At 37.2% G+C, this 13415-nt stretch overlaps 1 protein-coding gene across 3 annotated transcripts in view; it reads right to left on the bottom strand.

Annotated features, from left to right (window-relative positions):
* Positions 1-580: 580 nt before the first annotated feature.
* LOC117995698 (uncharacterized) overlaps positions 581-13415 on the bottom strand; it is an 85391-nt gene continuing 72556 nt past the window's right edge. For all 3 annotated transcript variants that reach the window (XM_034983688.2, XM_069509044.1, XM_069509045.1), the window contains exons 13-17: positions 13060-13253; positions 11128-11240; positions 9858-9944; positions 9525-9671; positions 581-8662 (exon numbers count right to left, since the gene is read on the bottom strand). In XM_034983688.2, the coding sequence (XP_034839579.2) occupies positions 9537-9671; positions 9858-9944; positions 11128-11240; positions 13060-13253 (529 nt within the window). In that variant the 3' untranslated portion in view covers positions 581-8662; positions 9525-9536. The remainder of the gene's footprint in view (positions 8663-9524; positions 9672-9857; positions 9945-11127; positions 11241-13059; positions 13254-13415) is intronic.

The raw sequence follows: 13415 nt of genomic DNA, 5'->3' as shown, positions 1-13415 counted from the left end.
CTACATACTATCTACCAATATTTAAAAAAATACCGTGATAAAGCATATATTCATATACTCAGAGTCGCTTAATCGTTACTTAAGGCATTTCTTATTCATACTAATACTACCTTAAGTAACAATTAAGTGACTCTGAGTGCGGCCGAATATGATTTATGATAAAGTAACAATCTCAAACTTAAATATATATGAATATTATAAACGAAATTATTATGTACTAGAATTCTTAAAAATGTAACGGTTTTTATCGCAAGCAAGAAACATAATTTAGGTATAGACTAATTAAGTTCCAAATATAGATATCTAGAAAACTCTTGAAGATCAAAACACACTAACAGAAAGAGGCTAAACTTTTTGAAAGTTACCATTTTAATGGATAATGCCCATTTACTACTATTTATAACTGGTGGCTGCAGTAACGTTTAACGATACTGAGCGCTCCTTAGTATATTCCTTCTTTAGTCGACGCATTTTAAACTGAGTCGTCGAGTTATCTGTCTGTTCAGCTCGCACTTACAGGTCGTAGGTGAGTGCGAGCAAAACAGACAGATAGTTCGACGACTCAGTTTAAAATGCGTCGACTATAGTCCAGTATGTTCAAGAATGACTAATGACTATGTCAGCAGGTTGTTCAGCAGTTTACTTTATACTGAATCAAATCATTCTCACTCTCAACGAGCCTTAATTTATTTTATTGGACTATAATAATAATAACTAAATCTAATAACTCTTACTTATGAGTTATGACTTCCTTATTTCAAGATAATATTATTTACTTACGCCTTAAACGGGTTACAGTCCTTAGCAAAATATCAATATGGAAGTTAATTTAAAAGGACACTAAATATCTATAATTTTTTAATTCTGATTTGGCTAAATCTTTAACACGACAAATCAACATTTCAAATGTCAAGTACCTAGTTTTAGATTTAATAATAATAATATTATAATGACTAGCTTGGCAAAATAAAAACAAAAAATAATCTTAGGCACTTTTACATTTAAAAAAAAACGTTAAAAGAGGTATATTAATTAAACAACTATACAAAATCTGCCAAGCAGTAAAACAAAACATTGCAAAACATTTTCTATATCACCTAGTTTATCTATAACATATCTACAAAAGACTATTCATAATAATATATTAACAACGACAAAGATTAATTTATTTTTATCTGTATTTAATACTTACCTCCTAAATTTTACAAAGCTAATTCGATTTTGTACATACTAAAAATATAAGTTGGGTACAATAAGTTTATACCAGTGATGTTATGGAAGTCCAAACCCGTTACCGAAACTATCGGATATCCGCAATAAAACCACCCGTAAGTTTCGAATAATTTCGGATATGGGCGGCGTCTAGTAGACACGCTATTATGTATTGCAGTACCAAATAATAACCTAAAAATGAAGTCGGTTTGACTTCATTTTATACATCTATATTTTGTATTTTACGTTTACAATTCCATAAAACTCTAACTCTAAAAGCGATCACGCACTCATCCGATCCGAATCCGTAAAAATACGGATATAAAAAATATCTACGACATAATATGTCATAAGCTACGATACAAAACAAAAAGGAACGTATTTTCACGACTCGGATCGGATGAGTGCGTAACCGCCGTAACTGTAACAGCTGAAACTAACGGATAATAAAAATAATTTCATATCCGAATCCAGTTTCGAAATTTCATATCTATAACATCCCTGGTATATTATATTTACGGTGGAGACAAAGGGGATTCAGAATGTAGTCGTATATTTAATTACGTTGTTTTGCTTGCCATGTTATTTCGAATTGTATAATATAAAAATTATGTACCTATAAATATATAATTATACAAAGAGAAGTCGAGATGGCAATCGGGGTGTGAGGCCCGCACGTCATCCGCGCTATCTCGCACCGGGTAACCGGGGTACTGGGGCACTGAGGGCTAACCCCGATTGCCATCTCGACCTGTTGCGTACTATCTGAAATCTGAAAAAAAATTGAAAAAGATGGGACATGGTTTTAAATATTGCTTTACTTGTTACTTTTTTAATTTAAAAGTCATTTTTATAGCATGGTAAAGTAACATATTCAAACCACTCAGTGGATTAGCAGTTTGTAACTTTTTATTAATAACCTATACTTAATATTATAATTAATAAACCTTCACACACTGATTATAGGTGTCATGTGTAATATAAGTATTTCATATCTAAATTTTCAATTGTAAGGGCGTATAATAGTTTGCATCTCCAGTAAGAGTATACTTACAGAATACGAAAATCTGAATGAGGGATAGCTTATGGATTCAATCGCTTAGTTATAATACACAACCAAAGTAAATCCTATGATGAATCCACAGAATTCCAGGCTGAGATTACTAGGGCGTTACAAAACGCTCTGTAATCGGCGCCGAGAAGAGAAGGCGCCGCACACCCGCACAGCACCCGTGCTAGCCCGGTGCGGATGTGCGGGGCGTCCCCCGCCTCATACCACGATTGCCATCTCAACCTGTCGCGAACTATAGGTACTTTGACTTTGCTTAGACAAGTTTCAGATAAAAATCTGTCCCATTTAGACTCTAACTAAAATCTGAGAAAAGTCAGTTCGTTTTATAGAATATCTCACTCTATATTTCTGTGGATTCATCATACAATTTATAAGCATTTAAGATTTATATTAGAACAGGTCCATAGATTATTTAAAACTTCGACTTAGGATCGGAAAAAACGATTACGAATTAACCATTTTATAATTCGGTATTTCACATTTTTCAATAATATGAACCTACCTACTTAATTTTTAATATTACTGGATGAGGTTATATTTTGGTCTCCTTTAGTATCGTAATTGTGCGATTACGTAGCATTGTATTTTAAATTGCCTTAAAATAAATCGACTCAGGTCCTAAATCACACTAAATAATAAGCCGATTTGACATAAACACTACGGCTATAATAATAATAATAATCTAGCGTAATGAGCGTCGTGTGACTATCGATATTGTTATTGTCTTGGAAATCTATATGTTGTACTTGCTACTCGTACACCAACGGTAGCTATTCTTATTTCTTCGTTAGGCTAAATACCTATTGACCATGTTTCTGAGCCATGAGTGTGATTAAGAACTCAGATAAACTGTCAAAAAAACCGCACAGCGAGACAGTGGGCGTAGCTACCTAGGGGCAAGGCGGGGCAGTGTCCCTGGGCCCTAAAGCTCAGGGGGCCCTCGACTCCTTACCAGAAAATCTCGATCGAACTAAACTTTTGAAAATTTCTCCCATTTTCAAAATAAATATGACAGGTTGCAACCCGACTTTAATCATGGCAACTCAGTTGAGAGAAATTCGAAAGTTACTAGGGAATTCCCCTTAATTCTTTTTGTGAATGTATTTGTATATTTAATATTTTTACTTGATAAAACCTACAGTTTCAATAGCAGTGGGGCCCCATTTTTTGATTTGCCCCAGGGCCCTTGGTCACCTAGCTACGCCACTGCAGCGAGACTTCGCAGTGCGGACTTACCCAAGGATTTGGCCTGAAGGTATCTTGTGCTGAGACAACATCAGCCACTGATGAACTAATGTCAGTCAATCAACTTGCAATCAATACTAATAATCTGGAACTAGGAATCAGCTTAGCTTATTATTTAGGCACCTAGTATTACGGTAATCATGTAGGTAACTCAACCAAATAATGAGTAGGTATATCGGATCAACTTAATAATTATTATCGTTATCGATAACTTTTTTTATATAAAGGTACATTATTTTATTATAAAACAGTTATCCTATCGTAGACAACATTTATAAGTTTTAGCGCCTAATTTATCTTTTGAGAGAGCTAGGCCGATTGCGGAAAAAACATTATACCAATAACTATTTTTAAGCGTTAGCCCAATTAATTAGGTAATTTAATAGTAAAATATTTAATAGTAACTTGTACAGCAAAATGATGTCCATTTGCATCCGCGTTATACTAACATTTTACATCACACGCACTCTGAAGTATTGAACTCACGCATTGAAGCCTCAATAGCTCAACCGGTATAGGAGTGGACTGAAAACCGAAAGGTCGACGGTTCAAATCCCGCCCGTTGCACTATTGTCGTACCTACTCCTAGCACAAGCTTGACGCTTAATTGGAGGGAAAGGGGAATATCAGTCATTTAATATGGCTAATATTCTTTTATTAAAAAAAAAACTCAATACTATCGCAGTTTTGGCACGTACGTCATGCGTATTTACTTACCTACTCGTAAAAATCAGAATGATTGCACAACACGTAACATTCTCTATTTGAGTGCATCTAAAACAGTCATAAACCGTAATGGTCCATTATCTCAGTACCACCAGAACTTATTTTCTGAGAAACAAAATGTATGGGATAAAGTGAAGTGTTACGGCGATTACGCACTGTACTTCCGTCATCCGAGTTCTATCCGTTACCCGTGAGAGTACCAGCGATTATCAACGACATAATATGTCACAAGCTCCCATCCCAAAAGGAACGTATTTTCACGGATTTGGATTGGATGAGTGCGTAACCGCCGTTAGTGTGTACCTACTATTAACGTAGGTATGCATAAATCTGCTAGCTTGTTCTTCTTCTCAATCGTTCACTCTTGACAGAGTGGTCGTGGCTATGAATTGTTCACTGCTGCTCGTGCGATCTCCCTCCAGCGACTTCTATTGGTGGCATTATGTGCACACACGGAGACAGGTGTGCTTGTTGCAGAGCGGATTAAGTCCGTCCACCTAGTTGGGGAACGCCCACGCGGACGTGTGCCCTCCACTCGACCTTGTACCACGACGTGTTCGATGCTAGCTTGTACCGATGGCCAATTTAAAGATGCGTAAAACATTAAAAACACTTTGCTTGCAGATTGTTATGTAGGTACCTATATTTCCTGAAATATTGTGAGGAAACCTGCATGCCTGAGAGTTCTCCATAATGTGTGTGAAGTCTGCTAATCTGCACTTGACCAACTAGACAATAGCCAAAACCCTTCTCACTCTGAAAAGAGACCCATGTTCTTTAGTGAACCGGCGATGGGGTGATAATGATGAGGTACCTTTAGCAGCTGATACCTTGTATTGGCCATTGGCCATTGGCACAAGCTAGTGGATATGCGTACGTTGTTAACAATAGTAGATAGATACACACTAACACTAGGTATTCAGTCACACAGTTTGTTTCTCGAAAATTAGTAGGTAAGGTCCTGGGATCTTGCTCTAAACCGAAGGAAGTAAATCTACAAAATAAGAATTAATTTGGCACTGCAATTGATTATTAACTTCGAAAATCCCTCAATTTTATCTATATAACTAACTTATGCCCGTGACTTTGTCCGCGTGAATTAAACAAATTTCAAACCCATTTACCCCTGAATTTTCAAAAATCGTTTCTTAGCCGATGTCTACGTCATAATAAATGTTTGCATGCCATAGCCAGTGGCCCTACCGCGGTTGTTTGACAGCTACAATGTCACGATCGCAATCATATCTGATTGGTTAATGCTCGCTCACTATTGGCCACAATGCATTCTTGCAACAAGAATCGCACAAAGTCAGCCAATCAGAACAATTGAGATTGTAATAATGATTGATGCAGGTTTTAGACAATCGCCCCGCTATCCGTACTATTAGTTTGAGCTGTGCGTCGATAGATCAGTCAGTCACCTTTTCCTTTTACATAATTACTTAGATAGCAAAAGACGACTTTACATATTTATAAAACATGTATTAAGTACAGCAAACAAGTTGAAATATTGTCATACTTTAATACACAAGGAATAACATACTTGTTTAGAAAAAATCCCCTAGAAACATAAATCTGTATGGTACCTACATCCTGCAGCATACGCTGTGTACGCCCTCCCACTACTACACGCAATGTTGGTAAAGAAAGTAATACGTCACACTGCTGTCCACTCTGCAACGATATTAATAAATAACAGTCTTATAACAATATTAAAATGGATCTATGGGGTTCTTTTGCGATAAGCTTTTTTCCGGCGCGTACGGGAGTGGGAGTGCATAGCATAGGTACATAATATTATTAAGTAAGTATTATAATATGCTGCACGTATTTAAAGATATAAAATATTCAGACTCATATATACAGCAGATATATATATATATATCTGTTTTTTATTAGATAACAGCAAAATAAGTTTCTTCTTCCTTGTGTTAAGTATCATGGACTTCCGCAAAGTAACGCCTAACTTTATCATTATTTTATTTTATTTATAAATTTGACCTAGTATACTGCGTACTAGGTATAAAACTAGCAGATCGCGTAAGGAATTCTGCTATACGTTCCAAAACGCGAGTAGCTGACGTTGGCCTTGCAGCCGCTTTACTCAAATGGGACTGGGCAGGTCATGTGTGCCGTATGCCAGATGTGTTATGGGCAAAATCTGCTTCTTTTTGGACGCCCCAGAATCATCAACGCCAGCGTGGTCGGCCGAGGCGACGTTGGCGTGATGAATTAGATAAATTTACAGTTACGTGGCCTGAAGAGGCACGAAATAGAAAATTGTGGAAGGATCGGAGGGAGGCCTTTGCCCAGACGTGGGACAGCACAGGCTGATTTAGATTAGATAGATTAGATAAATTTGACTCTCGTTTGATTTTCCTTTATTCAATTTACAAAATATTGACGAACTATTAATTTCGAGGTACCTATATGTATTACATATTTCTCGTAAAATATTTCTTTGACTATATTTTTTGCACAAAGATTCAGCTACAATACATATTCTTATAATTTTCTTTTCTAAGGATGGTCCACCGATTAATAGTACCCTTTACAGCATTGGGTAGATTTTCTTTCATCTAAGTTTAGATGATTGCTTCTATATAATTTATTTATTAATACATTTGTGTGCATTTTACCAACTCTCACATATACATACCCGAAGAGGCACAAAATAGGGTATGGCAGAAAAATCGAGATATAAGTAGGTAACCTTAGGTAAAAAGCAACAAGTAAAGGAGTAGACTGAAAACCAAAAAAGGTCGACGACGCGACGACGGTTCAAACCCCGCCCGTTGCACTATTGTCGTACCTACTCCTAGCACAAGCTTGACGCATAGTTGGAGAGGAAAGAGGAATATTAGTCGTTTAACATGGCTAATATTCTTTAAAAAAAGAAAAAAAACTAATTCGTAGCAATCGGTCTGAGATACAGACATCACATTTGAAAAATAGGTACGTATTGACCTAGAACATCGTTATTTTATTATAATATACTCTCTAGATTCTAAACATAGGTAATAATATATTATATACCTAACATCTTAAACAATTGTTATTCAGAAAAATTAGTAATATTTCGTGGTGCATTATAATCAGCACAGACGCGGTGCATCAGCATGATGTGGACTTGGAATGGACTTGTAATATATTTATTACATAGAATGTACCTAGGTTAAACCACAGTCTAACGAGATACTTCAAAAAGTTGGTCGACGGAAACAGATTAAATCTGTGGGGTGATATTCATCCTGTAATGGTGATAGGGACGAGATCGGGGTGCTATTACACCGACTGGCAGAAGTCTGCAGAATAAACTTTAATTATTTATTTTGCTTCAATGAATAGTAAAGCTGGCTTCTCTACAAATATCAATGGTTTCATATCACTGTATGTTTTTACTCGAAGATAAAACTTAGATATAAATCAACATAAAATTAATATTTTACTTAGTTGCTTGTTTATTTCTTTGGCATAAAAATATTTGTCTGTACCATTTACTTTGGTTAATATGAACTTTGGCTTAGTTAAATAGTCTAAATTATATTTACTACAGTTATCGTAGAATAATTTTACCGAATAGGCCATTTTGGACAGTCCAAATATCCTTATTATATCCTTATTATATAAATAAAAAATAAGTATCGGCAAACATTCCCCTATCTTTACAGCATTTCAGTTTCGTAAAAAAAATGTAGCTACCTACTTACATAAACCTTGAAATAAAACTTGTAAATATTGCAATAGTAAGACAATTTACAGTATTTCTTTATTATAGATCTGTCGGTTTTTAACATTATTGTGTACCGAACAAAGTAGCCGAGAAATGTCAAAAGTGGTCTATTAAATAGACTCTACTATCATATCGAATTCTCATTACTGTGAAAAGTCTGTACTTACCTACTGTAAAATATTTTATTACAGTAGACATAGTATATTATAGCTAATACTCGTATTTATTATAGCTAATACGTGTACAATTTTCAGGCTCAGAGTTTGTCTGAGACACGACGATGTTAGTATATAATACTTTTTTAAATATTAGGTATTTAGATACACATATTATGTACCTACTAGACTCAATTTGTTGCTTGGCAATAGTCGTATGTAATGATAATTTGGTTGCACACAGTGACACAATCTCTAACTGGCAGATCTAAATGTAGGGTTATGTTTTTCCTCAGAGAAATTGTGAATATGGTAGGTACTACATTTAAATCTGTTATCTGTTGAGCAGGTATAACCAAATGAGCACCCATGTCAATGTTTATTGACTTATCATATAATACATTGAAACATAGTATGGACAGTGAATTATTTGGCGATGTTTCATCACTAAATGTCCACTGCTTCGGCTGGAGGTTGGACGCTAATTCGCACCGCGTCGGGGCCTACTACAATTTTCACCTGAAAGTTTAATAAAATACAGCTGTTTTAGTTCAAACAATATGCTAGCGACGCTAATAATAATATGCTAGTGATTTTAATTTTTTTAATTTTATAGGACACAATTCGAAACGGTAATTTGCTTTTCTCACACATGCTCAGAAATGCTTCATTACTTTAAAAAAATAGTAATCGGCCCTTTACTGTCTAACAAAATGTACGGACGGCCAGAGTCGAGACGGCGAGGCATACCTTTAAGTCGCGATGCGTACGTTCAAGAGGTGCGTGTATCCTAGAGTCCGCGACAGGTCGAGATGGCAATCAGAGTATGAGGCGGGGGACGTCCCGAACATCCACACGCCACCTGCGCTCGCCCGCATTGGGCTGTGCGGGTGTGCGGGGCGTTCCCTCCCAGATTGCCATTTCAACCTATCGTGTACTATAGGACTTCACAGAATCGAATGTAGTTATATTATACTAGCTGATGCCCGCGACTTCGTCCGCGTGAAATTAGGTTTTTAAAAATCTAGGATAAAGACCTGCAGAGTGACATATTCTACTTTTTATCCCGGAAAATCAAAGTCCCGGAGTTCCCACGGGATTTTTAAAACCTAATTCCACGCAGACCAAGTCGCGGGCATCAGCTAGTTATTTTATAAAAAAAAGGCTAAATCGCCAGTAAATGAACAGGGAATTCCAGTGAATAAACGAATTTCATCTAGTGCATGAACACACGATTTCTATTAATAAACTCTTAAATATAGATATCGTATGTTAATGCTTTAGGAAAATATATATTTTTCTTCAAAGGTAACGCATTTTTGCGATTTGACAATAGTCATTGCCTAGGGGTAATGTTATTTTGTGCTGCTTATAGTGTTACCTAGTCCCCGCGTCAGACGTTCATCGCGTAGTATACGGGGTTCTGAGGTGCACTCATGGGCGAGGTAGCTGTAGCTGCCCCTTCAGGAGCTCCCCTCGCCGTGCGAGAAGGGGAGCCCGGGGCCGGCTGGTACAAGGGTGCTGCAACCTACAACACATTAAGAACAAATGCATTATTATTACAAAATATAAATAACTAGCCGATACCCGCGACTTCGTCCGCGTGGATTTAGGTTTTTGAAAATCCCGTGGGAACTCTTTAATTTTCCGGGATAAAAAGTAGCCTATGTCCTTCCCCGGGATGCAAGCTAGCCTTGGCCTTTAATATACCTACTTTTTCAGAATAGCAGATCATCTGTTTTCCACCACCTGGCTGCGGTGCAGGAACGGGGCGGTACCTAGCGGGAGCGGGACACAGCGTCTGAAATATATTTTTAAGATTCATTGTAATTCTGTTATTTTATTTGCGACTTACTTTGTCTAATAAGGCTATCAATAAAATATATCATATCATTATCATTATCATATTATATTATTCACGTTGTAAAGAAAACGTCTCGTTGGTCTGTAAGTGTCCGACCCAAAAAAATTTTTGTTTTTCAAAAGTATAGTACCTACGCGACAGGTCGAGACGGCAACCGGGGTGTGGACGCCCCCGCACAGCTCCCACGATAACCTGCGCTAGCGCGGCTGACGTGCGGGTCGTGCCCTCGCCTCATACCCCGATTGTCATCTCAACCTGTCGCGGACTATAGGTCTTTATTAGGAGTCAAATATATTTTAATGTATAAACAGTATAATAATACAAATGTAATTTTTTAGGGTTCCGTACCTCAAAAGGAAAAACGGAACCCTTATAGGATCACTTTGTTCTCTGTCTGTCTGTCTGTTTGTCTGACTATCAAGAAACCTACAGGGTACTTCCCGTTGACCTAGAATCATGAAATTTGGCAGGTAGGTAGATCTTATAGCTGACATTTGGGGAAAAATCTGAAAACCGTGAATTCAGGGTTAGATCACACTGAAAAAGTTAAATTGTGGTCATGAACTAATAATTAGTATTTTCAACTTTCGAAGTGAGTGACTATATTAAGTGGGGTATCATAAGAAAGGTCTGCACCTGTACATTCTAAAACAGATTTTTATTTATTTTATGCATCATAGTTTGTGCGGGGCGTTCCCACTTAGATTGCCTTTCGACTAGTCACGAACTATCGGTTGTGTCCATTGACTTATATATTATTACTTCGTATGGACAGGGTTATTGAACAAACAAAATAGCACCGACTCATGTTAATTATGCACCAATGCAACCTCAGCGACGTCTGGATTTCAAACGGGTAGTTCATTAGTATCTAAGAGGTGGCGCTGATTTATTTGGTTTCTAAACCGTGAAAATTGTGTTCGCTTGACCATATTATCTTACTTTCTGTGGCACCAAATAAACCCTGTTTCTTTCTTTCTTTCTATATCATAGAATAGAATGTTTTTTTATTCATGTAAACTTTTTACAAGTGTTTATGAATAGTCAGGTAGTTTTAATTTACCTTATCCTTACTCTGTGCCATACCATACTACTCGTATACCATATTACTCGTAATTACCTGTAAATGCAAGGCATGGGAGTAATGCGCTCGCTGTGGTACTGCGGCCGGCTGTGGCGTGCTTGCCCCGCTAATCGATTGCTGCTGTGGGTAATATGGATGCATACGATTGTCTGGAAACAAAAACATAAGCAAAACATCAATCTTAAAAACCTGGTACATTATGGCACTACAAGCTCAATAGTGACCTTTACTTAGAAATTATGTTATAGCTATTCCCTAAATGATCCTATGCGGGATTGAGCCCAGGGTCGGATCACATATAAGACCACAGTGCTTACTATTGCCACAGGGGTATTTTTGGGGTCCCCCCCCCCCCTATCTACGAAGTTGAGAAATCGAAAAATCCGAAATAATTATGGTCAATAGAAAATTTATGCCTATTTTACAGAAATAATAAAGCCAATGCTCTAACTACCATAATGTTTTTGATATTAATATTAAACCTCTACAAACAAAGTTACTTTTGCGTGAAAAAACTCTTTACCTATTACGATTTATGAGATACAGCCAGCTAACAGACAGACGAATGGATAGACATTGAAGACTCGAATCAGTAATATAGTCCCGTTGGCATTATTCGGGTACGGAACCGTAAAAATTTCATGATAAGGTCGTATTATTCCTACAATCTATGTAGGATGTAGGTAGGTACCTAAATAATGAAAGAGCGTGGGCGCGAGACTGCAATTACACTAGATACACTTAAAATATTTTTATTTGTTTTATAAGAGCAACCACCGCTGGTTTTTCTCGGTGGGAAGAGCATTTCAAACTAATTAGATTAACTTGACGGTTCAAGTTCAAAGGCACTCCGTAGTTTGTTTTAATAAAAAACTTTTTTATTCTATTCAAAAGGCATTCACCTGACTCAATTAAATAACATTTTAAAGCCGATTACAATCGTTTTGCTTTGAGGGTTTTCACCGAACATCGATTAATACAAGGCTATACGGTATGCCTCAATTTTATTCATTAATAGAGAATGCATTCGGAGTTTTAAATAAAATATCTGAAACCATTTTGCTGAACTGGCGAATTTTATTAAGGGCCACGGCCGCATTTTTATTTATTCAATATGAGATTTTGGTGATGGATACGGATTTATATAGGACTAGGCACTAGCTTATGCCCACGACTTTCGTCCACGTGGACTACACAAATGTTATCAGTACCCATATTATAAATGTGAAAGTGTGATTGTTTGTTGGTTTATTGGTTTATTGGTTTGTTGGTTTGTTGGTTTGTTGGTTTGTTGGTGTGTTGGTTTGTCCTTCAATCACGTTGCAACAGAGTCACGGATAGACGTAATTTTTTATGCATGAGTATAGTAAATTTAAAGACCTGGAGAGTGACATAGGCTAATTTTTATCCCGGGAAATGAAATAGTTCCCACGAGATTTTTAAAAATCTAAATCCACGCGTACGAAGTCGTGGACAACAGCTTTTACTAGCTGATGCCCACGACTTCGTATAATATTAATACTACACATAAAATCGATGAAAAATCGATGTGGGCAATGTTGGCTAAAAGTCCGGATTACTTTGCACGTCATCAAAATCTAACTTTGGTTTGAAATGTTAATTTATCAAAACAAATTACATAGCCAATTCGGTTATAAATTGCTTTTTGGGCAAAGTATCATCGAGTGGCAAAGTTGGCTACTTTGACGGTAACTATACCATTTAGGACGTCTTATTTAGGAAGGTGGAATAAGCCCTTATAGCATCATCGACACTTGCGCGACTAAAGCGACTACAAAGCGGGAGCGTCAGCCACGCGACTGTCGCGTGCCTACTATGATATTAAAGGCACCATGACACCTACGTGATACATTTCACTATAAGGTATAGTCCCCGCGTATTGTATCGACAAGGTATCTTCCGAGCTGTCGACCAACGAAAAAGAATTACCAAGGAAGTTACACTTACAGTCATTGCCCGTCCAACTCTGCGCGTAGTCTTGCTGATAGTGGTAGTGGTTGCTATACGGCACGTAGAGCAGTTGATGGTGGCTGCGAATAGGGGGCGGGGACTCCGGCCTCCTACACCGAGCTGATCGCACCGGGGAAGTTTGTTCCGAACTCGTTTGAGAACTGTATAACTCTTGACTGCTGTCCGAACACCTGCGTTATTGATACAAAGTGTTTACCATAGGTTCAATAGAACGCTGCCAAGTTATAATTGCTTCGAATCTAACTTGGTCGTCTATTGTCTGAACTGTTTGCCTCGTAACCCTTTGTCGAAAACTAGTATCATGATTAACCCATCGCTGGCGCACTTCTGAA

Source organism: Maniola hyperantus, chromosome Z, assembly GCF_902806685.2.
Source record: "Maniola hyperantus chromosome Z, iAphHyp1.2, whole genome shotgun sequence".
NCBI lineage: Eukaryota > Metazoa > Arthropoda > Insecta > Lepidoptera > Nymphalidae > Maniola > Maniola hyperantus.
Note: the sequence above shows the minus strand (reverse complement) of the source record. Positions and strands in the feature narration are given on the sequence as shown.